At 44.9% G+C, this 26636-nt stretch overlaps 2 protein-coding genes across 5 annotated transcripts in view; one reads left to right on the top strand and one right to left on the bottom strand.

Moving 5' to 3' along the window:
* Positions 1-13592, bottom strand: part of PXDN (peroxidasin) — a 158523-nt gene extending 144931 nt beyond the window's left edge. For both annotated transcript variants that reach the window (XM_090032778.1, XM_090032788.1), the window contains exon 1: positions 13258-13592. In XM_090032778.1, the coding sequence (XP_089888904.1) occupies positions 13258-13487 (230 nt within the window). In that variant the 5' untranslated portion in view covers positions 13488-13592. The remainder of the gene's footprint in view (positions 1-13257) is intronic.
* The window catches only part of LOC149872700 (uncharacterized), a 77472-nt gene continuing 63427 nt past the window's right edge, over positions 12592-26636 (top strand). For all 3 annotated transcript variants that reach the window (XR_016440285.1, XM_090032919.1, XM_090032910.1), the window contains exon 1: positions 12592-12755. The gene's annotated coding sequence lies outside the window, so the exon portion shown is untranslated. The remainder of the gene's footprint in view (positions 12756-26636) is intronic.

The raw sequence follows: 26636 nt of genomic DNA, 5'->3' as shown, positions 1-26636 counted from the left end.
ATGAGGGGGCCCAGCCGATGCACGCTCCGCATTCACAGCCGTTTGCTAACGCATTGGCTGGCGCAGTGTATCTCTCTATCCCGAAGAGACGTTCCACGATTGATGCCAGCATATCTGTTCTCAACCGAGCAGGAAACAAGGGCGATAATGACGATAGCGACGATGATGACGGGGACGAACATCACTCCAGTGATGACATACCTACCTCTTCCAGGCCACCGGATTCCACATCCACCAGACCAGAGGCATCACCCAATCGACCAACGCAACAGCCTCGTCGTGGTTATGACCCGTGGCCTCAGCGGCATTGCAAGGACCCTCTCCAACTTCAGATTTCCCCAGCGATTTTACAAGCCGTGATTGACATCTATGCAGATAATCCAGAGCTCGCAGAGCTTCAAGTTAGCTCTCTTCATCATCAGCCCATTGCAGCGTTGTACCGGTTCCAACACAGACGACGACAACTACAGCATGAGCACGGAGCACCAAAACACCCCGCACAAGCCCTGTTAGCCAAAATCACCAACTTCGTCCGTGAAGCTCCACGTCAGTATCCCGAACGTACCCTGGAGGAACGCGCCCGTTTTGGGTTCCTCCTAAATCATGCTGGCATAAGAAAGGAAATGCTTTGTCACCTAGACAAGGAGACTCAGAGACAGTTAGCGGTTAAGCTTGGCTTCCAGTTCACCCCCAAGCCAAAAAACTAGTATGGGTGGACGCTGATACTGCGGATCCAAGCGCCCGCCGGTGCAGTGATATTAGTGATCCTCCATGTCGGGGAAAACCGAAGGATCGGGCCCCAAGGTCACGGTGGGCCGGGGTGGCAATTAGATACGGACAGGTGGGATTAGCGGCGTAGAGTCTGGAGTTAGGGACTCGGAGCGGGTTGAGAAAAACAGGTGAATTTATTTGACTTACGCTTCAGGCGTAGGCAGAAAGGTCTTCAGTTACAGTTTTGAAACACAAACAAGCAGTTAACAACAAAGGGGTCTGTTGGCCCACGAGGTTCAGTCCGAAGACCTAGTCCCAGGGCTGGTCAACAGCTCATAAATGGGGATCACAAACAACAGAAACGAACTGTAACACGGCGATGATGAACCGCGTGACGCCAGTCCACAGCAATGGACAAATCGGGTAGTCGAATGAGGAAGCCGAGATCAGTAGCCAGAAGATGATGCAGCGGAGACGTCAGTTGGAGGGATGAGCAGAATCGTAGTTGGTGAAGAAAGCCGAGGTCAATGATCCAGAACCGGGTTAAACAAGGTCCAGAGGGTGATCCGAAATCGTAAGCCGTTAATCAGTTCAAAAGGTAAGTCAGGAGCCAGATGAACGTAGTCAAAACCGCAATACAACGAGTAATACAAAGAACTAAGCCACGGAGCCAAAGGAGGAGATCAATAGGCCCTGAAGCCTGACTCAGAGAACAGTCCCTGCAGCAGCAGCCTCTGTCTCTGGTCCACGCGATCTCCTCCCGAGGGAGGGGCACACAGAACTTTTATATCAATTTGGTAGCCAATCAACGTGCTCTCCGCAGAGAAATTTCTAGTCCGATTACCTCATGTCAGGTTCTGACTGAGCATGCTCTCAGTCAGGAGCTGACACAGTCTGAGCATGCGTCTGTGGGGAAAGTAGGTCAGCAATGATTAACAGCTCTGCAGGTCACCCAGGGGGCAAGGACTGGGTGAGCCTTGGAAATTTCCACTCACAGCTTCAAACCGCGCATGTCAGTTTAACCTCTTCTGTGCTGGCAGCACATACTCAAAGTTTTTCCATGACACTCCACAGCCACAAGACATCCCCAACTTGGAAAAGCCTCCTTACCAAGTGCTTAACAATGCTACCTTGGATTCTCGCCCCTACGCAGTCGTACCAGTTGTCCACCCCATCACGAGACAACAACTGCCAATTCGTTTCTTGTTAGATACTGGCGCAGAGATTACCGTTATCGATCCTGCCACCACCCCCCACACTCCCACTCGACGTACCATTCATGTTGCTGGCGTTAATGCTACCTCTACAGTCCCACTAGTTAAGGTACGTCTCGGCAATCCAATAATAACTGTAGTCGCCGCATTGGGACATCTCAATCTGCTCGGCGTATCGGAATTACGAGCACTACACATGAAAGATCTCGTGTGCAGCGCCCTCCCAGTTACCGGGAATGTATCCCGCCTGCCACCTCCGTTCACACCGCGACTGAAAGACCCGACAGCCCCTCCGTGGCGGTTCACCCCTATCCGTACCAAACCTCATCTGATCCCATCTTTGCTTGCTCTCCTCGATAGCCTTACGGCGGAAGGAAAAATCGAACCGGTGCAGTACAGCCATTACGTATCCCCTGGCTGGGGAATCCCTAAACCGAAAAATCCCTCTGAAGCTCGCTTGGTTGTTGACTACCGTCAGGCCAATAAACGCTCAGACCTAGTCCAGCTTGTCCCAGTTGTAACGCTACCGGACCTCCAGGTGGAACTGTTACAGGCCATGACCCAAGGCTTTTGGACTGCTACCAGCATTGACCTGTTAAATATGTTCTTCACCCTTCCTCTTTTTGATCCTGCAGGAGTCCTGTGTATGGGTATCCAAGGCCGCATATTCTGCTGGAAGGTTTGCCCTCAGGGATATTGTAATTCACCTGCGCTTGCTACGGCCACCATGAATCAATCCCTTCAGCGTTTTCCCAACTCCCATTGCAACGTGAAATTCTTCAACTATGTAGATGACATCTTGGTCGTGGGGACTCCACCGGAACTCGTTAAACGTGTCACCGCCGACCTCGTCAACCACCTACGGGAGGAAGGATGGGACATCAATATTGCCAAGTCCCAGTTGGAACCCTCCTCCAGCTGTGTATTTCTGGGCACTCAATACACTCCTCAGGGTCGCGTCGCATCACCAACTGCAGTGCCTACCCCACCATGGGATATAGCCTCTGATACAGGTCCTACGGCAAAACAAGCCCAACGATTTTTAGGCAGCATCAATTGGCTCCGCCATCACGTTGCGCCCGAACACCTCAGTACACTTGCGACATTGCAGCGTCGATTGCGAAAGAGGACGACAAGTCATCAACCCTGGACACGGCGGGATAATCGCCGGGTCCACGACCTTATCCAAGCTGCCACTACCACACCCCTAGTGCCATATAGCCCAACGACACCGCTTCGTGTCACCGTCGGTTGGACTCCTACACATCTTTGGGTCACAGCGCACACCTCTAACGGCCCAGCAACATTTCTTAACTGGACCCTCCATAAGAAGCAACATCGTTATGGACACCTGGGCAAATTATTGCTCTGCCTATGTTTAGCGTCTGAACATCATCTTCACCACAGCGTTCACGACCTCTATGGCCCAGGTGCCACCCTACTTACACACCTCGATCCTACACGAATTCCAGGAGACTTCCATGGGGTTCCTTCCACCTGGCATACGCTGGTCACACACACCCAATACCATTGGGCTGCATGGACGTGTCACGACAGTGCCACCGTTACCCCAACTGTCTCTTCCCGTCCTATCTTGTACGGGACTTCGCTTTCAGGAAACGTGGCCAGTAATGGTACGTCGCAATTCGGTGGTGGGTTTGCTTGGAAGTGTTCGCTATGTGATGCCAGCCACATAGAATGGACGAACCCCAACTGGCACGACACACCAGACACACCCCTTACACATCAAGCACAGGAGCTCGAGCTGCGAGGAGCCATCGGCGCACTTAAACATATCACTATCACACATGATCAGCCGTTCACGACAGTGGTCCTTGTCCTGGATTCTCGCTGGGTATGTGATGTCCTTACGGGAGTAGCCGAACCAGAACGTTTTCGTTCCCAATGGGATGACATCTTTCATGTACTCCACTGCATGAATCATCTCCCGATTATCCGACATACTAATTCTCATGTGCAGGACACCGACCCATTGCATCAGGCTGTTGATGACTGGTTAGCTCTAGGTCCAAAGCCAGCATCACCCGATTGTATGGATGACGTTATTCATCCAGCCGCCGAAGTACATAGGTCGCCAAAACCGGTCTGCGATCCGTATCTTAAATGGCTTCATGACTTATGGGGCCATCCCGGCTCAGACACCACCATGCGGCGTTATCGTAACGTAGGCGGCTGGCAATATACCACTCGTAATGGCCTACCCACACCACGCGCTTGGCGACGTGTGCTTCAAGCCTGCCACCAATGTGCCCAGATTAAACCTTTTAGAAAGAAATTTTTCCAGGGAGCTTACAACGCCGAACAACACCAACCTGGGGCATTTTGGCAGGTTGACCTAATGGGCCCACTTCCCAATGCGCGCCAGCATCCTAAGGCGCTTGTTGTTGTCAACCTCGGTTCCCGTATGGTCGGTGCGATTCCCATGACTAAAACCGACGGGCCTCGGTGCGCTCAAGCTCTGTTGCACCAATTTTCTCAATGGCAGACTCCACGAGAAATACAATCTGATGGTGGGCCACCTTTCAACAGTCACCATATTCGCAATTTTCTCACGATGCATAATATTCGTCATCACATACACCTACCATATCATCCCCAGTCTAATGGCGTCGTGGAGCGCGCCATTGGAGAATTAAAGCGTAAACTCTTATTGGAACTGAGACAAACCGATTTCAAGGGATGGTCGAAAGTACTTTCGCAAACCCTGCTCAACCTCAACAGTGGCAAACACCTCTGGGCCATAGGGCCTCTTCAGACTCGAGAGGGATGGGACCCAGACTTTAAACCTGGGGACCCTGTATGGGTTTGCCTTCCCAACCTCGACTCCCACCAAGTATCCACCCACATTTCCTAGCGTGGTCGTTGAACCCACGGCTTTAGCCCATACCTACAAGCTCCGTTTAATTGATTCAGTCGATGATCGTGAGCATTTAGTACATTTCAACTGGTTAAAGCCTCGCAGTGTTTTGTTAAGTTAACAACTGTTTGTTTTCTAAGTCAGGTAACTCCTCGCGATGTCCACCCGTCGACAGGACGAGGAGGCCGATACCGAACCTCTCATCTGCCCATCCATCACGCTGCCACCGCGAGACCCACGGGCACTGCCCCTGTCATTTGTGGGGCTATGGGTGAGGCTTGTGGGGAAACCAAGGGGATCGGGAGCAACTGCCCCCGCATCCGGACCGAGTGTAATCCCACGCCGACGTCGGAAGCTATGGTTACTGTTTTTGCTCTATTTCTTGTCGTTAACCAATGTCATTGTAATGCTTTCCTTTATAAAACGCGCGAAGCGAGGTTTAGATTTATCCCCATTACCCGCTGCGGATAACTTATTCCTCCGCACCTCACGGGAGTGGATGTTACTTACTGGACACACCTCAGGCTCGGTTTGTGCCCATGCACCTACCTCAGCTGCAGATAGCCCTTTTCGTATAGCTGTTATCCCTGTTAATTACATGGAGTTATTTTTGAGTTTTACACGTAATTCTTCCGGTAACGAAACTATCCACTATTTAGCATGTAGAACGACTTGTTCCGTTAAAACCCTTACTTATGCATGGAAGTGGAATGGTACCCACCCGATTAATTGTGCGGTCCAAGATGTGCCACAGGGTTGCTTTAATCTTACCCATGGGCCACCGTGGGGAGCACCGCACTCCATCGTGCCCGACCCCAATAATGTCACTCTTTCTATCCCGTCACTTCCTCAAGCCGTTTTACAAGCAGTAAAGGTTAAACTCTCTACCCTCGACACCCAGTGTTTTTGGCCAGGGTGTCACACTATTCCGTGTACCTTCAAAACGTCCGTGTCCAGGAGGGCTTTTGAAGATATTACGGCATTCCGTTTGTTCTCCACAAAAGCTTTTATGACAACAGGGAGCAATTTTGGTTTACCTGCTCACCGTAAGGCATTTAAAAGAAGGAATCTGGAGATAAATGCAAGGAGGAACGGGAAGTAGAAACAAAAAAGAAAAATTTTGAGCGAAGTATTCCAGAAGTCTTGAGGGATAAGTTTCTGAGTACAGCCTCCCCATTGATTTGCTATCTAGAAAGGGAATGGTATGGTAGAAGGAAAAACACAGTATGGCAGCAGGCTTGCCAGGCCATAAAAGAGACCCTATTTGTGAATATTTTATTGAAGGTTATATCCAACAACAAGAATGCACTTTTTGTAGAAAACAATGATTCATTCAAGGCTTCCTGACCAGTGATTTAAATAATGATTTAAATCAAATCCATCCTGGCTATTTGACTGCAGTTGTGTCAAAAGGCCCTAAGCTTAACGCTGTGCAAACTCATAAAATGACATATTTCCAGCTCTAAAGAAATGCTATATATGTATATAGCAGACAGACCACAAGAAAAAGGTGGGAACACAGCCAACTATAGCCCTGTAGCTCTCACTGAGACACCACAGAGGAAGAAACCTGCAAACCTTCCCTATCCCCACAAGACAGTTTCAGTATTCCTGTTTTATTTACTGCAACTTTAATGTTCATTTGGTCTTCTTTGTTTAAAAAAAAAAATGTCTGTTCAACAGGAATAGCTCCATGGTAAAAAGAAATGAAACCCAGCACCCGGGCAAGAGAATGAATCAAGAAAAACATTTGAGTCATTCCATTTCAGTTCAGCCAGTGCTCATTGCACCATGTCTCTGGATTGCCCTGAATGCCTGCCCGTGTTTGCAGCAGTGAGCCTGGCAAGGTACTCTTGATTTTTCCATCAAATTCTAAGTGGAACCAATGATAAAGTCAAATAGGTCCAGTCGTTTCATTAAAAAGGGAAAAATACTAACCCCCCTGTAAAGTGTGTTATTTGTCTTTTTGGAGGAATTGATGTATAATTAATATGTTTAAACTTTGCTAGGCAGATTTTAAAATGGTGTTTTCACAAATGCAGTTTTTCAGAAATGGAAAGTTTCCCCCAATCCTGTAAAGACTTAAACATATGCTTCATTTTACTCACTGTAAATAGTTCTCTCCATGAGTAAATTTTTGAAGGACTAGGATTCTAGACATGTGATACACAAAGTTAGGCATATACATAGCTGTTCACAGCACCAGAGCTACCTGAATTATGCAGCCTCTAAAATTTGAATTAATGTATTATGGGTATAACACAATATGGCACCAGACCTACGTTTCCACCTCTACCATGAGTCTGAGGCACCCATATGAATGCAAAATGAAGTAATTATAAAAATTCTATTTTAAGTCAGATCAATAGGAGACAAAAATTACAAAGATGTTTTTAAAACAAGCGCTTCAAGATTCTAAAATCAAAGCTTGAACTTTCTTTTATGTATTACTGACCTCTCTCTCACGGACAAAAACACTTGCATAAGAACACCTTTGATTTTAAGAATAAAATATTTTGTTCTGTAATTAATTGCTATAGATTGTGAATTTATATTGTATTTTTAATTGTTACAATTAAATTGCTACATTTTCTTATATCTAATCTCATCTCTTTAGTCTTCTATATTCTTATATACTTTCCTGTAAGAAATCCATAGCATAGCTTCTCCTATATTGATTTTGCTGTCTGTCTTCCCTTCCCTGTCCTCAAGTTCCTTAAAATTTTCCCCTTACACTTTATTCTCTACCCCCTTCTTTGTGTTTTTCCTTTCTATTCTTTACAGATAGTTTTCTGTTTCCTCTTTCTACAATAACTAGTTTACCTACAGACCAATCCACAAGCACATGCACACAGAGATCATTTAACATAGCACCTTTCAGCCCCAGGACTACACTTGCCTGCTATACATGTCTGCAACAAAAGACAGGGACTCACAGGCCAGTAACAACTCCCAGGTGAGAACTCAACAAGAGGTGTTGCAGAAGGGGTTGGATAGACAAGCTAGGACAGTGGTGCTCAATCTCCAGCCTGTAGAGCTGCATCATCTGGCCCATGAGGTTCCTTGTATGTCTGGAAATATGGCAACGGGACAGGATAATAGTGGCAAGCTGCCAGCCAGACGACAGGCCAGTGCGCAGGCCAAAGGCAGCAGGCATGACCCAACACACATGGAGCCAAAGCCAGGGCCAGGGAAGCAAGCCCAGTCCATAGGGCTGGGGCACTGGGCAAACCTTTTCATAACATCTGCAATCCAGTGCCTTCTGATTGCTGCAAGACAGGAGCTCTCTGCCCTTTTCTTACCCCACTTTTTTGGCTGCTGTAATTGTGACAGCAAGAATCAGGGCTTATAGCACTATAGGAAGTTAGAGTTGGAAGGGACCTCAGGAGGTCATCTAATCCAACCCTCTACTCAAAGCAGGACCAGCCCCAACTAGAACATCACTGCCAAAGCTTTGTCTAGCCAGGTCTTAAAAACATCCAAAGATGGAGCTTCCACCACCTCTCTAGGTAACCTGTTCCAGTGTTTTACTACCACCCCTAGTGAGGAAAATTCTTCCTAATATCTAACCTAAACTTCCCTTGCTGCAACTTGAGACTATTGCTCCCTGTTCTGTCATCTGCCACCAATGAGAAGAATCTAGCTCCTCCTCTTTCGAAACCCCCTTCAGGTAGTTGAAGGCTACTATAAATTCCCCCTCAGTCTTCTTTTATCTAGACTAAATAAGCCCAGTTCCCGCAGTCTTTCCTCATAAGTCATGTCCTCCAGCCCCCTCACCATTTTTGTTACCCTCCACTGGACTCTCTCCAATTTGTCCAGATGCTTTCTGTCATGGGGAGCCCAAAACTGAACAGTACCAAAACAGTACTCCAGATGTGGCCTCACCAGTGGTGAATAGACAGGAATAATCATTTCTCTTGACCTACTGGCAACACACCTACCAATGAAGCCCAGTATGCCGTTAGCCTTCTTGGCAACAAGGGCACACTGCTGGCTCATATTCAGCTTATTGTCCACTGTAACCCTGAGGTCCTTTTGTGCAGAGCTGCTGCCCAGCCAGTACGCCCCCAGCCTGTACTAGTGCATGGGATTGTTCCGTCCTGAGTGCAGGCTTTGCACTTGTCCTTATTGAACCTCATGACACTTCTTTTGGCCCAATCCTCCAATTTGTCTAGGTTACTCTGAATCCTAGCCCTACCCTCCAGCATATCTACTAGTCCCTCCAGCTTTACATCATCTGCAGACTTGCTGAGGGTGCACTCTATGCCATCTTCCAGGTTGTTGATGACAACATTAAACAAAACCGGCCCCAGGACCAACTCCTGGGGCACTATACTTGATAGCAGCTACCAACTAGGCATTGAGCAATTAATTACTACTCTCTGAGCCCAATACTCCAGCCAGTTTTCTATCCACCTTTCAGTCCATTTATCCAGGCCATACCTCCTTAGCTTGCCTGCAAGAATACTGTGGGAGTCCATATTGCTAAAATCAAGGTACACCACATCAGCCAGTCTCCTTGCGTCCACAGAGCCAGTCACCTCATCATAGAAGGCAATCAAGTTGGTCAGGTATAACTTGCCTTTGATGAATCCATACTGACTGCTCCTAATCACCTTTTTCTCCACCTAGTGCTTAGAAAAGTTGCACCTATGGTGCTGAATCTTTATCAGGCTCCAATTTTGAAAGTTTCTACATACAGAATATCTCCAGTGCTTGTCACCTATTACTTGTAACTTCCTGGAACAGCAGAATTGAATGATGAATTCTAGTTTCTCTATCACCTGTGGAATTTCCAATATGAATGATGAAAACTGACAGGATTGCAGTGACACATTTCATTTTTCTGGCATGCAGAAAATAGAGTAGCAATGAACACAGTCAGCAAATTCAAAAAGGTGCTACATCACCTTCTTTAGGAGTTACCATCTTCAGAAGCTGAAGACACTCACCACAGAAAGTTTTCTATACAATCCAGGTGAGTTAAGTAAAGGATTTTTCCAGTTCCAGCTATAAACTGGAGCTCAAATATCAGTTTTGCTATCAAAGATTAAGAGGCTGAATCTAATCATATAGTTAACATCATATCCTACTTAATCCTTAAATATTATCATTTGTGACTTGTTAACTAATAGGCACTAAACCCTAATAGGCAACTACAGAATTTCTGAACTTTTAAAATCAACAACCACAGGCAAAATACCGCAGCCATGTCGATACATAAAATGGGTCTGTTCTGGATATTATTAAAACAAACATTCTATACTGTAGTTACTTAAAGGGATACATAGTGAATGCCTGTGTAACAGATTCCCCTTACTTTTGTGACAAATAAGTTCTTCCTACTTTTTAATAAAAAGTATTACAACTCTTTACACCAGTGATTCTCAATCAGGGTGCTCTGTCACCCTGGGGTGCCCTGAGATCTTTTTAAGGGGGTCATAGGATTCCACACAATGTTATCACTGCTAGGTGTGCAAACATGGCTAATGAGACAAACCAAGACTCTTCAAATAGATATTCCCTGTGCTAAAACATTCAGACCTGTTGTGATGCTAGTTCTTTGCAACACAAAAATTCTGTGTTATTCTTCTGCTGTGGGAAAAAAACTCAAGTGAAAACTAAGAACGGATATTTTCTAAATAATGCCTTGAGCCTAAAAAGACTAAGAACCTCTGCTTTACACTATGTATCCGACACAGCAAAATCAAATAAGCTGGATTTGATTCCAGTTCAGGCAGAGATCCAACAGCCATGAGCTCAACCACAGGAGCATAACCAGTTAAAACACAGGGACCGCTTAAGTGTAACCACAGAAAATTTGAGGACAATAGGTCTGCACTGGTGTAACTGAATGTAAAATCCAATTTGTGATATTTTAGTACTGGTGACAATCAGGTGGATTACAGCACAACAGTTTGTATTGTAGCATCATTCAAAGACCCTAAATTAGAATGTTGAAAGACATCCCTGACCCAAAAACTTTTAGTTAAATATAGGATAGTATGAAACTAGCAACAGCAGTAACAATAAAAGCACATATTACGTATGTATTATTAGATGTTTCTGAATAATTTCAATTTTTAAATAAATATCAGCAATCCCCACAAATATTCTACCTCATTGTCAATAGCTGAAGTTTGGGGACATTAGGAAGAAGTAATTCTTAAGGATGATACTAGGGAAATGAGCAGCCCATGGCTTTACAGGCATTCTTGGGCTTTCCAAGGAATAGAACAGAAGTAGTACTAAAGATCTGCAGAATCTGGACCTTAGAAATGGACAGGCCCCTGCACGTGCACAAGATCTGTTCCTGCCATCTCATCTGCTCAGGTGAACCCCTTACAGTCAAGCTCCACGGATTTCTGTAGAACTGCTGCTGTTCTGAATCACGGCCATGAATCCACCAATACAGTATAGAAGAGAGGCAGGAGGCGGGTGTCAGGAAGTAGGGAAGGAGGAGGACTAGGTGATTGGAAAGCAGGAGCAGCAATGGCAGGGTAACACACCAGGAATGCTACCAGCTCTTCTTCAGAATAAATCTTTGATCTGTTGTGGGGAACTTTTGATTTGTGGGAAGACATTTAACTGAATCGTATCCAAGCCTCATTTTGTTTTAATCCCCCACTGGAGGTGATGCGTGAGCCAGAAAGAATACAGCTCAACTGTCAGCCCCCAAGTGAGGCTGTCTGGAAAAAGACATAAACTGAAAAAATATGCTCTGGAAATTGCTGAGGCACAGTAAACAAGGCAATCCCATGATGCTATTTGTACAAAGTCTCTTTTCAGAATCATATATTCAAGAAAGAAAAGATAAGGCAAAAGTAGCAAATAGATCACTGCCAGTAAAAACATCCTACTGCTCCAAAAGTATGGCATTTTTATAGCCACCACCTAGCAACAGTAAATCAATGTGAAGCAAATCATTAAGATTCCTAAACAACCTAGCGAATGTCATGGATTACATGTCTACCGCCTCCATCAAATATGACACGAATATATATTTACAGATCTGTTAAATTTTTAAAAATATAAAAATACACATTGATATACTTTTAGAGATTGTTTCAAAAAACCTTGATGGACTCCTACCGCCTTTGCCCCTGACCTGGCCTAGTCTAGTTCGCCATAAACAGGTGGCCCCATCACTTTTTTTTACCTTACCAATTTTTAATTTTTTACTAACACTAAGAAGAATGCATTTAAAATACCAATTCCATAGGGAAAAGAGACAACTGTGACTCACAAATTAAAAATGATTGCATGGTACCTCAAATTTGGGAGACTGGGAGATTTGCTCTATTAGGAAGGTTAGACAAGTATAATGCTTGTATTGTTCATACATTTTCCTCTGACTCACTGCAAGATTATAAATATCCGTGGTAAGGGGAGTTCCACCCTGGCCAGTTTTAATCTAATATATTTTGCTGCTGCAGACCCTCCTACCCCGGCCATGCATCCAAACTGTTTCAACTCACATCCTTATCCTTAGGAATGTATTATTTTTTTTAAACGCTTAGCGCGATTCACAAAACGAGACGACAGGAAACTCAGCAAAGCTCCCCAGCCAATATAAAAGGTGTGCTGTAAATGTACTTTGCTTCAAATGTAAGAAACATTAGCCACTTGCTTCCTGTACTGTTCACTAAAACTTTTACAACTACAGCAGGACAGATCGGTTTCTGCCAAGAAATTATGCATCTTGCCAAAGAGCAAGTTGGGGGGGGGGGGTTGGGGGGAGGAGGGGGGTTTCAGATGAAATGGTCTTTGGAGTCTGGAAGGCACGAAGGTTTGGCAGGACCGGTTCGAAAAGATCTCACTGAAAGCCCGGAGTACACCGGGCTCTGAAGACAATCCCCAGGACCAAGCTCAACTCCATGGTTAACTGTGTGGAAGCAGAGCAGCAGGAAGTCCCAAAGAGCCTGCTCGAGTCCTCCCAAACCGAGAAGCAGGTCAGTGGGACAAAGCCCTCCAGCTGGGACTCAGGCTCTCCGTGCACCGGGCCGGAAGTGCCCCCCAGCGGGCCCTTCATGTTTTTCATGTCGCCGCTCGGCCCCTCCACCCCATCCACCCCCGGGGCGCTGGCTCAGCCGCGCGCGGCCCCGGGCCCTTGGCAGGGCGAGCGAGACCTGCGGCACACGGGCGGCGGCGGCGGGGCAGCACTTGGTGAAGGGAAAAGAGGAGCACGAAGGAAGCGATCGCAACCCCGCGGCGGCCAGGAAAAGCCTCGCTGCCGCCTCTCGGGGAGCCCCGGCGGGGCGCGCAGCCACGCAAGCGGCTTCCCCCGCGCCCGAAGGCGCCGCACAGGCAGCCCGGGCGCGCTGCCTCCGAGCAGCCCGGGACCGGCTCCCGCACCTCGTCCGCCTGCCGCCCCCGGGGGCACTTCCCTCGCTGCCCCCAGGGCGGCTCGGCCGAGGATGTGGCGGGGAGGGAGGGAGGGACGGACGGACTCACAGGATGGTGGTCTGCGGCGACACGGCGGGGACGGCCTCCAGCATGAGGTGCATGCAGCGCACCGTGGTGCGGAAGCAGAGGCAGCGGCTCGGGCACCACACGCTGCCCCGCGCCGCCGGCTGGGGCTGGGGCTGGGGCTGGGGCTGGAGCTGCGGCGCGGCGGGCAGGACCAGCGCCGCGCCCCACAGCAGCAGCAGCTCCAAGCCGAGCGCGGCTCTGCCCCGCGCCATGCTGCGGGCCAGGAGGTCTCCGTCCCGCCCGCGGCGGCTGCGGCGGCTCCGGTTCCTGCGGGCGGCGGCGCAGGCGAGTTCCGGCCCCGGCGCGGGCTGGGGGGGAGGAGGGGGAGGGGACGCCAGTGGCGGAGCCCCGCCCCGGGCTGGGGCTTCGCGCCGCGCCTGGCGGGATGGACACGGCCCCTCCGGGCAGCGTCTCCTCGCCCGGGGCCGCCTCCGGGCACCTTCCCCCGCGTGTCACCGGCACCTACCCGGCGACCCCTCACACCCACACACATCCCCTTCACTGCCCACCCCCCCACTCACACTTCCGTGCACACACATCCCATCCACACCCTCCCTCGCACACGTCCCCTCCACGCACCCCCACACAGACACCCAGGACTCCTTCCACACACACATTCCTATCCATACAAACACCCCGCACCTCCCCTCCCACCCCCCACACATGCACTCCCCCCAGTCATTATTGCCTCCATACCCGGTGCCCTCCTGAGAGGTATATGCACAGCAAGACTCACATACACACCTGGGGGAGGGTCCCATCATTACCTCTATCCACCCCCCACTCAGAGGTATGTGCACACAGCCAGGCATCCCTCCCCATGCAACAGCTACCCCAGCTCTGGCCTGAACCTCAGGCCATAAAAGTGTTTTGTACCTTCCCACATTCACTGTGCCTGAAGCCCTCCATTTCCTCAGGCCAGTCAGGGAAGCTAAAGGCACGGGCTTCAGATGTCCCGAGAGCATTGTTTTCAAATGCATGCATTCCTAATCCAGGATTGAAGCAGGGGTAAAATTGGCCTCTTTCAGTAGAATCATAAAAAAAATTATGGTTGGAGCACATATTAATGAACTCTTCCTTAGACTCCCTGCTTCTGTTGAGCTCTTGAGATTACTGTATGATTTCTGCTGTCAATGAGCATCATTGCTGTAATATACCGCAGTTAGTCAAATCCAGGACGAGGTTATTCCCCCTATTTAACATTCCCTTTCTTGGAATTGACTATAAGGCGGGTGGGGGGGTGCAGTCCAAGCCCTGACGCAGGGTTTGGCCTAGAGCTCCCCTAGTTACTACCCCACACCACTTCTGCCCTCCAGCCCTCCTTCTCCCCTGTCTTCTCCCTGCCACCTCTGCCCCCACACAGTCTCAAACACCCCCTACACCCCTGCTGCAGTCTCTGCCCCCCTGTCTGCTCCTCCCCACAAATCCCTTCCACTTACCCTGCTCTGGCACCTGCAGGCTCTGCCCATGTTCCAACGTGGGGCAGAGAACATGGCCCCAGCCCATCCCAGTAGCAGTAGCAGCTCTGGCTGGGCCCTGAGCTACACTGTCATCACCTCCGCCAAGCTGGGCTGGGATTGTGCTCTGTTCCCCAGGTTGGAGCAGACACAGAACCTGCCAGCATGGAGCAAGGGTAAGTAGAAGTGGGGGCAGAAGAGGGGTAGCAAGGAGAGAGAGGCTGCAGGGGAGGTGGGAAGCCCAAGGCTGTGGCAGGGCCAGAGGCAACGGGGGACGGGTGGCAGGGGGACAAGCGACTTAAACCCTATAACACCTGCTTCACTCACCACTCTCCCCATTGCCTACACCCCTACCATCAGTCCCTACCCCTGCCACTGCTTTACCTGCTGCAGCAGTGGGGGCAGGGAAAAATTTAAGATGACCCTCCAATAATTAGATTATATACATGGAAAATTATAACATTTATAAATGTTCTATATATAGAACCTAATTATTGTGAGGTTCTTAGGTTCAAGGTCTTGGATTTGGGTAAATGCATTAGTGTGGCTGCTCGCAAATTCATAGGTACCATATTTATTCACATACTATATGCACCTTTGCCCAAAAAATCAGCCCCCCAGAACTGGGGTACATGTCTTAGACAGGGAAGTTGATTTTCTGCCTGCAATAGAAGCACCCTGCTTTGATTCTTGCTTCCACGGTGCAGCACTTCTGTGGCATTTCTGTTTGGACAGCTAAGGGAGGCTGTTGACTTAACAGCTTATTCTTCACTCCACAAGATGTTAATGATATTATTTCCTTTTTATTTCCTTTTCAAAATCATAGATCTGTTCATGGAGACCACTAGCAGCTAGGGTTTCAGCTTTCATTAAGCAGAAAAGGGCGGATGAATGAGCTGAAGAGTGGGCTCACTCTTCTCTATGCAACCGTAACTCTGAAAAAATCTTTTTTTTCTTCGTTCTGCCTTCCCAAAAACAAGTGTATGTCTTATTTGGGATATGCATTATGTGATAGAATACAGTACTCCTCTCCACTTCTCAGACCCACAAGGGGGACAGCTCTAGACTCTGGGACACTAGGATCTGTCCAGGCCTCTCTTTCACCCTGTAAAGGTGAAAATACTAGCAAATAGCACATTACATTAATGCACAGTAATCAATGCACACATGTAGATGACGATGCTTTACTGTGCATTAGATTAGTCTAACGCACAGTAAAGCATCTTGTGTAGACACCAACCATGGAGTAAATTTAATAGGGATTAAAATAGAGCATAAACTAATGCATAGTAATCATGTTATGTGTGTCTACACCCTTTAAGGATCTGGGCTTATTTTAATACTCAGATAGATAAAATCTATTATACATTTCAACTGTGAGGAACAACATAATACAAATGTTAAGATGTATGAATAGGGTTTTCCTCTGGGCACAGCTTTCCCTTTAACAAACACATCTCTGTCCTATAAAAATCTAGAGTTAGGTCCTCAATTCGTGTAATGTGTGTGGTTCCACTGAAATCAATGGAGCTATGACAATTTAGCCACCTGAGAACAGATTAGAACACACATACATCTCCATGTATCAATTAAAAAATATTAATGGTAGCATTTAGGAAAATGACACTCGTTTCTTTTATTAAATTATTTGTGAAATATTATTTCAGTTTCCAAAAGAAAGTACACGATGGAGGTTATTTATAACCTCAGAAGGACGTGCTAAGTGTAGAAAAGTCTTTTGAATATAGTGTTGCTATACACAGAGGAGATGTCAATGCAACAGCAACTCTGTGACTAAGATTCAGAGTTTTATGGATATTTTCAATTTAATTGGATAATTTAACCTTAATGTAGCATGCTTTCCATTTACTTTCAGTTACACTTAACCTCTGTGTTTCTTAGGAATGCAATATTAATGTCTCATGATTCATTTAGTGTAGGCTTTCTTCATGCCCTATGGATTATTAGTGAGTGTGAGGTGACATGCAATTAGCACAGCACTATACATTGGATAGAATATTAATGCTTCTTATTCCAGTATAATGCAAATCAATCTGACATTTAGTGAGCTACTGAGACAGTAGTCAGTTCCTGCTATCTAAGCATACCAATTATATGTTCTGGGCTACATTTTTGGGTCAAAAACAGTCTTGGTGCTAGTGCTGAATAATTTAGAAAAAGTAAATCAAAATAAATTACATCATCAGCATTATATAGCTTGGTTTTTTTTCTGCTGCTTTTCCCAACTAATCTTCACTTTGGGTCATATTTTAAGGTTGGAAACCAACGTAAGGAGTCTTCTTATAATCTGCTGAGGATTTTTTACTGTTTTTTTCTCCATACCCCAATATTTATTTCTTTGGGGTAAGAAAGATATTAAAGGTCTTCAGTGATTGAAGAAGAACGTAATGCTTTATCTTTTTTATTAAAAAACTGAAGCCTTTAGGTATTATGATTCAGAACATATTATTCTAATTGTAAACCTATGCAGTTCCTTTTCCCAGAATATGTTAGAGGGTAGAAGTATCACAGCACATTAATCCCAAGGTTGTGTTAACTCTGAAACCTGATGACAACAACTTACAAGTATTTACACTATTTTCCTGTGATCATATGTTAACTTTCAGCTAATATAGTTTATTGAGTATGACAGGATTAATTTAAAAGGAAATTACTATATTTATTAGTAATCCCGCCCCCCAGTCAACCTAGGATGAAAAACAGTCTCATATTAGATTCAAATACTGGCCCAGAACAGGAAGCAGCTCAGCAACTCTGGCTTTGGTCTGGGGCCGAAGCTGGAGCTGAGCGACCACCTGCCCTGAGCCAGGGTGGCTCGTATTAAGTTCAAAATAATTTTGGATTCCGGTAAATGTGGTATGTTGCAAGATTACAAGGTGAAAATAACAGACAGTGCATCAAATATCTGGCTTTTTTAATTTAAAATATAAGTCTGCTAGGGAATGAGAGAAAGGACATATAAGCTGATTAAAAGATCTCTTCGGAAGTAAAGGAAGACTTAGAATCTCTCTGGAGACACCGAGCAATAGAGGGAGAACTTGTGTTAAGAAAATGCTTTAAAACTATGTTAAAAAAGAAATAAATTCTATTCCAAACTACTTACTAGGACAAACACCTTCCTAGACAATTTATTCAAAATTGTCCTGCAAGAACAGAGGGGATTTTATCTTCTGAGGATAGCCATTCTGTGCCCTAAATGAAGCACGAAAAACATATACAATCATTAAGTAAGCAAGAGTATGCATATTCACAAAGGAGCAGGGAATTATTGAGAATCTAAACTGCCTCTCTGCTGTGCCAAGAACATCCACCATGAAGCATGCCCCCCACTCCTGTTCCATGTATACCAATGTCCAAAAATGGAGCAGCTTCAGAGTGTCTCAGATCCATGCTTAGGCTGTCTTTACCTGGCATTACTGGCATGTGGTAAGTCTCATTGACGGTCCCTCAAAGTCAAGGATGATGTCCATCAGGCTTAATGGGTCCTCAGCTGACTGAGGAGTCCAATCCTGGATGCACACATTGGTCAGCAATGGGAGCATTTTGTTGCGCAGGGGAGTGGGATTCACAGCTCTGGGTTGGTCTCCTTCTCCTTCCTCCAATGCCACTGTTCCACCTCAGTATCAAGTTGTTGGGCCTCAAAGTGGCATGCACCTTGGTGGACCAGGTGGTGCCACGCCAAATGGTCAGCAGCTTGCTCCTCCCAGCTATTGGTGTCAATGCCTCCATGCTTGAGGGCAACCTTGAGCGTGTCTTTGTACCGTTTCCTTTGGCCATCCTTTGAGCATTGGCCAATGGAGAACTGGGAGAAGAGAATCTGATGGGGAGGAGGTTCTTGGACATCTAGATGCAGTGGCCCATCCATCAGAGTTGATTTCTCAAGCGCAAGGCTTCGATGCTGGTGGACATAGTTTCATGGAGGACACTCGTGCTGGTCCGATGGTCCTCCCATTTGATCCCCAGGATTCAACCATTGGTGAAAGCTTTCAAGGGTCTTAATATGGCATCAGTAGATGGTTCAGATTTCACTACAGTAGAGGAGGGTGGTCATTATGACAGGTTTGTAAACCAGGACCTTCATCAACTTCCAAAGGTCTCTATTCTCGAAGGCTCATTGTTGTGGATTGAAGAAGGCGGCAGTAGCACAGTTGACCCAGTGCTGTACTTCTTCATCGATGGTAGCCTGTTGAGAAAGGTGGCTGCTGAAATATGGAAAGTACTACTCATACTCCAGAGCCTCCCCATCTATGTAGATAGTGTGAGGGATGTTCAGCTGGCCTGGGAAGGGTTGGTGGAGAACCTTTGTCTTGGCGATGTTCAAGGACCAACTCTGGTGGCTATGTCCTCTCATTTCAGAAAGCTGAAGCATACAGGGCAGGAGTAAATGGGCAGGGCATACTTTACCATGGTGCTTAACTATACAGCACAGATCTGATATACAAAAGCCTTTGGGGTTGCTTGGCCAATAGTAATTCTGCTAGGTCCTAACTGCTAAGAGTTTGGTTTTGTTGCCTGGGCATTCTTTTGTCACAGTTTTATTCCTTTATAAGAAACAGAACAAACCTAAATAATATGTCTTCAGAAAACTCACTAAAAAGATTCAAGCCTTTAGTAAGAAACAAGATCAAGGCCAGAAGCTCCCTTCTAGTGTTGATGGTTATAGTGAAGAAATATTAAATAAAGCCATAATTTCAGAGGTGGGTTGAGATCTATTTATTCTACTGTTAAGATTTATTTGCCTGTATGGGCATTCTAGGTTTGTTTTTGGTAGGTAGTATATACATATAATTTAAGAAAGGCATATTTGGAAATCAATTTCAAAGTATTTGTTATCAATATTATATTTGTTTGCCTTGTCTATAAGGTCCTCAAAGCAGATCTAGGTCTTACTCTGTATTTGTATGTGTGTCACAATGGCTCCATTTCTTGGCCTTTGCTATTCCTATCACAATTTAAGAATAAAGGATCTCTTATATATCAGCAAAACATTCATTTAGGCATCTTGTTTTCTTTTATAAAATCTATACAGTAATAAAACTGTAGAATGATCTTAATAGCAATTGTTAGAATGCTGCATATTCTAAGGTTTTCTAAGCAAAAAAAACCCCCCAACCCCCCCAACTCTTTAGTGAAATAAAACTTCCAAAGGTTTTGAAACATACACTTTCCCTCTCCTCTTTGCAAGTCTTAGCTAATTTTCATGAAAGAGTTTTTATAAAGTTTTCAGAGTCACTTTGTTGACCCTGCATACAAAAGCTCATGAGAAATATGTGTGTTGCTTTCTTTTTTTTTTCAGCTGAAGATCTGGCTTGAAGCTAGTGCGATTCTATGCTACAAAACAGAAGTATTTTTTTCTGAGTTTTTGTAAAAATGCTCACTGCAGTTTTACAATGTATTTCTTTTTTAAAGTTTCTGCTTACCTCTGTCAAATACTGCCACTTGCTGGTTCTCTCTCTCACTAGTACTGTATTTTATAGATTTTATTTCCTGCACTAATAAAAACAAGTTAAATTTTCATTCTTGCTTTTTTTGAGATTCCAGTTATGAAGAATATAGATTCAAATCTGGACTGTTCTGTCTTTGCACTTCAGTACATTCACACTCTGTGCTTTGTATGTTTTTATCAGGCAAATAGCAAGTCTTGGCTATTATGGCAATACTCAATACTGCACCGTTGACCTCAGTCGACTTTACCTTTGGCTCCAATAGGCACAGAATGAACCCACATCCTGTTTATATCCCGGTTAGATTAGTAAAAATATTTATTAGGCCCCAACTGTCCCAGTAACTGATGGAATTCTAGGCACTAACCTGACTTTAAACCTAAGCTACAGTGTCTTCACTGGTATTTAACTCAAATCCAAATTTGCCAAACTGGGTTAAAACACACCTCTTGGCTGCATAACTATGAGGGAAGCTGAGAGGGGTTTACACACAGTCCAGCTGGACAACTCTTAGAGTATGTCATACTGTCTATCTGATTTTAAGGTATGAACAATTTTGGCTCCCAGGATTTTATCAATTTCTACTTTTAACAGAAATATTTCTGTATTGAAAAGCTCTTCAGCCTAAAAACTAAGAGTACTTAAAAGTGTATTTTGAATAGGTTTCACATTTTAATAGTTTTCAGTGTTTTACTATAAATTACATTTTTATAAGAGTTTATTTATTTGTTCAGAGTACAATATACAATACAACAGAAAACCTAATGGTTAAGTTTTTACAACAGAGCTGTTCTGTCCCAGATATTTTGTGTGATCTTGGGTAAATCATTGAATCTGACTGCATCCATTTCCCATCTAAAAGATAGAAGCAATCATATTATATTTGTCTGCCTTGTCTGTACAGTCCTCAGGGCAGGTCTGTGTCTTACGCTGTTTCTGTGTGTGTCTCACAATGGCCCCACTCTTGGGTGAGGCTGCTAGGTGCTACTGGGCATGTCTACACCAGCCGATGACTGCACAGTAGCAGGATATACTGTGCAGTAGTGTTGCATGGCAAAAAAAACCATGCTGACACTGTACTGCACAGTAGTATTACACTACTGTGTGGTAGTGTCACTTAAAAAGCAATTGCCAGTGCTACTGTACAGTAACTCTTATTACTGAGTATTTAGTACTTGCATATACAAGTATTAAATAAATTAGCAGTAACCACTGTGCAATAGTGTCTCATGTAGACATACCCACTGTGCTATAAATAATACACTGGTTGTTTCCAAAGTAAGAGTTTTGCTCTATGATTGAGTTGGTGATGCTAAGAGAAATTGGTGTGCAGAAAAACCACTAGCTCACCTCTTTGAGGGCTTTTACCTGTGGGAAATTCTTTTTCAGAGGGTTCTTTATTTTCACTTCCCATGGTAGGCCAACTCTTCTCCTAAGTACAGAGGCTGGCTGTAGATCAAGGAGCCGCGGTTTCCTAAGGTTTAAGCAGGTTGCCAAACTGCGGATATTTTCCCTTGGATCAAGTCTCAGCAGTTTATTTTTCCATTCATATTTGCTTAATATTCCTTTTCTAGTTTAACATTTTAGATGGCCACTAGAATAGAAAGCATTTTTTTCTTTAACAGTATTTACTTTTAAGATTAGACTACTAAAGCCAATACAGATTGCTAAGGGTTCTACCTGTGGTGACTTAGTCACACAAATGAAGTAACAAAAAAAAACCTAAACTGCTCTAACAAACAGTATAATAGCAACTATAGCTTGAAAGTGAAACCTTTTTATTTCAGTAAAATACTGAGCTAAAAGCACTCCCCTTTGTTGTATAACCATGACCTTGCTATAGAAGGGTAACTTTACTTTTATTTCAGTACAACATCTGATGGATTAGTAGTCTAGCAGCTGTACCCAATAGGATCCATATTCATTTACCCATTCAAAATCACTATCACCTCATTTTCTGAGTTACAGAGATTTCATCTGCTCAAACTGGTGAGTAGGCACTGTACTTCATGTGCTCAGAAGAGAACTCACTATTACTAGATATTCCATTTGAACTGTGGGTTCTGTACAAGAAAGATTACTCTAATCTGCCACTATGTCAAATAGCTAATTTAATGATAAGTTTCTCATATTATTCATAGGCAGGCAAGATTCTTTGGGTAGATGTGATAGCTTTTATTAGACTAACTAAATAGTTAGAAAAATGTTCTTTGTGAGCTTTTGGGCACAAACGCCCTTCTTCAGGCTTAGAGAGAGGCTAGTTTACTGGTGAATTGTATGCTCTCCTGGGTAGAACAGAAGCCAATATGCATCTGGGGTTGTCAGATGGCAGGCCATAAATCCAATGTCTGTATTTAGTCCATGATTTTTGTATCCAGTAGATTTATGAAGTGAAGTTTGTAGGCTTGGCTATGAAAGGTTACTCATATAAGAGCTGGCTCCTTGCTATTACCTCAGGCCTAAAACCTGTCTTTTAATAATAAAATTAGGCAGTCATGAATTAAATATTAGCATAGAGGTGTGACATACTTGTAAATATTGCCTATAACTCCAGGCAGAGCAATAGCACTGACCCTGTTATTGGGGTGTATGAGACCATGTCTTTCACTGTGACAATTATGTATATGTATAGAATTCTTTGGAATGAACATCACAAGAGTAAATTAAATCTAAAGATAGAAGCAGATAGCCAATAAACCTTACAGTAGCCTGATTTGTTTTAGGAATGAAGGTTTAACCAAGAACTACGAGAGCCAGACACAGAAGGTTTTAAAATGTTCTATAATTCACTACATCTGCTGGTATCTCCCTAATGTGCTCTTCTAGAAGGTTTCAAAGCTTCAATAACTTATTCAAGCCCTTTTCCCTATTATTATCAAGAAGGGACTACAAATATGTTATTTAAGTCACTAATTATATGTAAAGGAGAAGTTAGTACCATTTGTGTCATTAGTGAAACTCCCTGTAGCCCTGTGGGAGATGTTGCTGTGTGAAAAGTCAGTGCTGGCAGCAGCTGAGAAGAGGATTTAAGACCCCTACAGCCACCTCTGTTGCCCAGTGTCACCAAATCCTGCTGCCACCAGGTCTTGGTGACACTGGATTGAGCAGTGCCTACCTGTCCTTCCCTGAGTACTGCCCTAACCCCCACATGGCACTCTGAATAATACCACTCCTACTCCTACTTTCTCCTTGCCAGCCGTACTGACCCATCCCCTTCCTGCATGCTGCTCTGACCCCTGTGCCCTCCCAAAGCAACACACTGACTGACTATTCCCAGCACATGGATTTTTATCACATGCACGTGCATGCACCCCCCCCCCCCAAATCAAGAGGGAAAACGATGCAGGGGAGGACTGGGAAAGAGAAAGGGAAGAAAAACTGAGTACATTTCTTTATCTCTTCATCCTGAGTTCTGAAAGCATTTTTTTTTTGCAACCAGAGTGTAAGTTCTGCTGGAGAGCACATCCCTGCCCACCCACACCATCTCACATGTACCAGACCTGGAAATGAGGCAGTGTGCCCCCCCCCCACCCCTGTTGCTCTTAAGCATCTTCAGAGCTGGGAGTTGTATGAATGTGTTGAATCTGCACATGTGAATCTAAAGTTACTTTCTGTAGAATTTGCTAATACTAATACATGTATAGTTTTACTTTATGTTTACAATGTATTCTGTGCCTGCTAATCTAGCAGTCCTCTTTCTCATAATGGTGGCTGGAGTCATCTACTTATGAATGCCCTGGGATAAGTGTAATGAGAGCAGCAATGGACAGGAGAGGGTGTTCCCTTAGGGTGACTTAATTGCTGCTTTTCTGGGTTTAGGGTGTGATGCATGGACCATCAACTGGGGGGAGGGCTATGCTTTGCAGCAGTGCTCATAAGTGTGTTGGCAAAGTAATATAGACTTACTCTACATCATATTCTCTTTGGTATGGTAGTAGCTTCCATTTTCTAAGTATATAACCCTGTATGCTAACTTCTGCTGTAAGGATTGAATGAATTCTCTCTCATCAATCATGATTTCAGTATGTCATAGAATAAAAAAAAAAACCAAAATAAATGTAGTTCTTTTGCCCACTTTCCTCAGTTCCAAAATTATCACTGCTTAAAGTCTGTAGTTCTGGGTGAATGAGGGCCAGTTAAAGTATGCCAGTTTCTGCAGCCAGTGATACACAAGGGAATGATACAGCTAGCTAACATCTGGCTGGCTTTGATTTCCAGCCTGAATACAGAGGTAACTTTTGGCATAGGTCCAGAGTGGAGTCGATCTCAAGTTTTTCACTCCATAGTGACAGTTCTTAGCGTCTACATCAACATATCACAGCCCACAGGCAAGGTTCAAGGCAGGACTGATGAGAGAGGAAGAATAGACTGTTTGGCTCAGGAAGACCTCCGACTTTGAAATGTCTATGCCACAAAAGGCTTGTAGTAAAGGGTTTGTTATTAACGAGAGGAGAGAAAGCAGATAGCATCAATACTTTCCTAAGGGCTTTTCTAGGGGCCTACTCCTCACTAGTAGCACAGGCATTTCCTTTGGTCACAGGTGACATGGGACTATCTGGGCATGGATCTGGATCACATGGTAGGGAAAAGGAATGATGTTTGCGAATTCTCTTTCCAGTTTACCTTCTCTCCTTCCAAAAATGACCAGTTTTCACCCCTGTCCTCATCTGGCAGGAGGGAGGTAAGCAGGCCCCTTTTGGCATTTCTGTGATCTGGCCAGCCTGGCAATATGAGCTGCTTTGCTGCCTGTAGTCCCTTATCCTTTTCAGTTTCCAGCTGGATTTCCCGGTATCTTCCAGCAGAGAAGGACATTTACTGTAGCCTGAGGTTAGACTACCACCTGTTCCATGGAACCAGGTATGTTGAACTCTGAAAGGTAAAACCTGCTCAGTACATTTGTCACCAGTAGTGACCTTCCTTATTTTCCTGTCATAGCACTACAGCTGTAGGAATGTGCTTTAATGGCTTGCGTTCACTCCGTAACAGTTTTTGTACAAATCTTTTTAACCATTTGTGATCAGCCCAAAGGTGAGCTGATGGAATTATTCCACTCCAAACTGCTCCAGTGGCTACTTTTTCTGGCTGACCATATTCCTTTTCTGTCTGTGGGGTTTTGCTAGCAAAATGCTCTGGGTTTCTGGCCTAGAGTCAGGGTTTCTTCTTTTGATTCAGTCCTTCTGAGGGATTGCTCTGGACCCCTGCCTGTTTGGGATGATTTTACTACTTTGGGACTGGTGCTTTGTTCGTGATTTTCTCAGAGGGATAACAGGGCAGCTCTATGCCCTGGGCAGCAGCAGCATACAGGGAAATACTGACTGCTGTGCTGCTGGGGGCGATGCAACCAGTTGCTGGCTGTGGCAGAGGCTATTTTTACATACCCTTCCACCCCAAAGGCAGTGCCTAGTGGTGCTGTCCCAGTCATCCTCCCTCAGTTACACTACTGGGTTTTCTTCACTGTTTCCAATGCTTGATCTTGGGTCTATGAGCAGTCTTATACTGCTTCATTATGTGTTAAGTGTTTCAATGGTTCACAGTTGTTTGATAGACATGCAAACAAATTGGAAAGATAGTTGGCCAACCTACAGCTTGCCAGACCCTTTTCACAGCCTGTGGTCTGAGCTTCTTTTTAATAACTCTCATTGCCCAATTAATGCAAGGAGTAGGGAACTTTGTTCTCAGAGAGGAATATTTGCCACATGTCCAAGTGATTAATCTCTGGCTTACTTCACAGCTATCACAGGTCATCTGGATATTAAGATGTAGGGAACATATAAGAATAGGATACTACCATGTACATGATAGAAGACAAAGGCATTTGATAGCATTAACTGGTTCTTATAGAAATTTAAGAAAAGGTTGGGGCTATCAGTATTTACTCATGAGGATACTAAGACTCTATGGCAATATCTACCTGGCTCCAAGGTGACCCTGAGACTGCTGCTAGTAGATCCCTTCCCCCCCGCTCAGTGAATGCCAAACCACAGAAATTAGGCAATATAATGAGCTTAGACATTGAACTAAAAAGCAAGCCTGAGACAGCCAAAGAATAATGCTCAGGACCATGTGTTCATGGTGACACAAAGCCAGCTATGCTGCCTAATTTCCACTGCTGGCATGCTGAGCAAATGTATATGGGAGGCATGTGCTTCTCATTGGTGGTCTTGAACTTAGCACAGCGGCAACGTAGTCAGGCCCTAAAATTCAAATTGACTATTTTTCCATGCACCTGCAAACCCATACTCTGTCCATTTACAGGCTATAAAAAGTATTAGCTCCAACCTGCCAAGCTTTTTTTTTGGAATTAATTTTATTAGCAGTTTTTAGCTTTTTTTTTCTTGTAATGAGGGCTTGCAATGTATTTCAGGGACATAGCTAACACTGCATTGATATTTTAAAGAGATTTCTCATATTCAAAAGGCCATAGCTACACAAGCCCTAA

Source organism: Crocodylus siamensis, chromosome 1 (assembly GCF_052110815.1).
Source record: "Crocodylus siamensis isolate JL-2025a chromosome 1, ASM5211081v1, whole genome shotgun sequence".
Lineage (NCBI taxonomy): Eukaryota > Metazoa > Chordata > Crocodylia > Crocodylidae > Crocodylus > Crocodylus siamensis.
The sequence above is the reverse complement of the archived record's forward strand: the minus strand, read 5'-3'. Positions and strand labels throughout refer to the sequence as shown.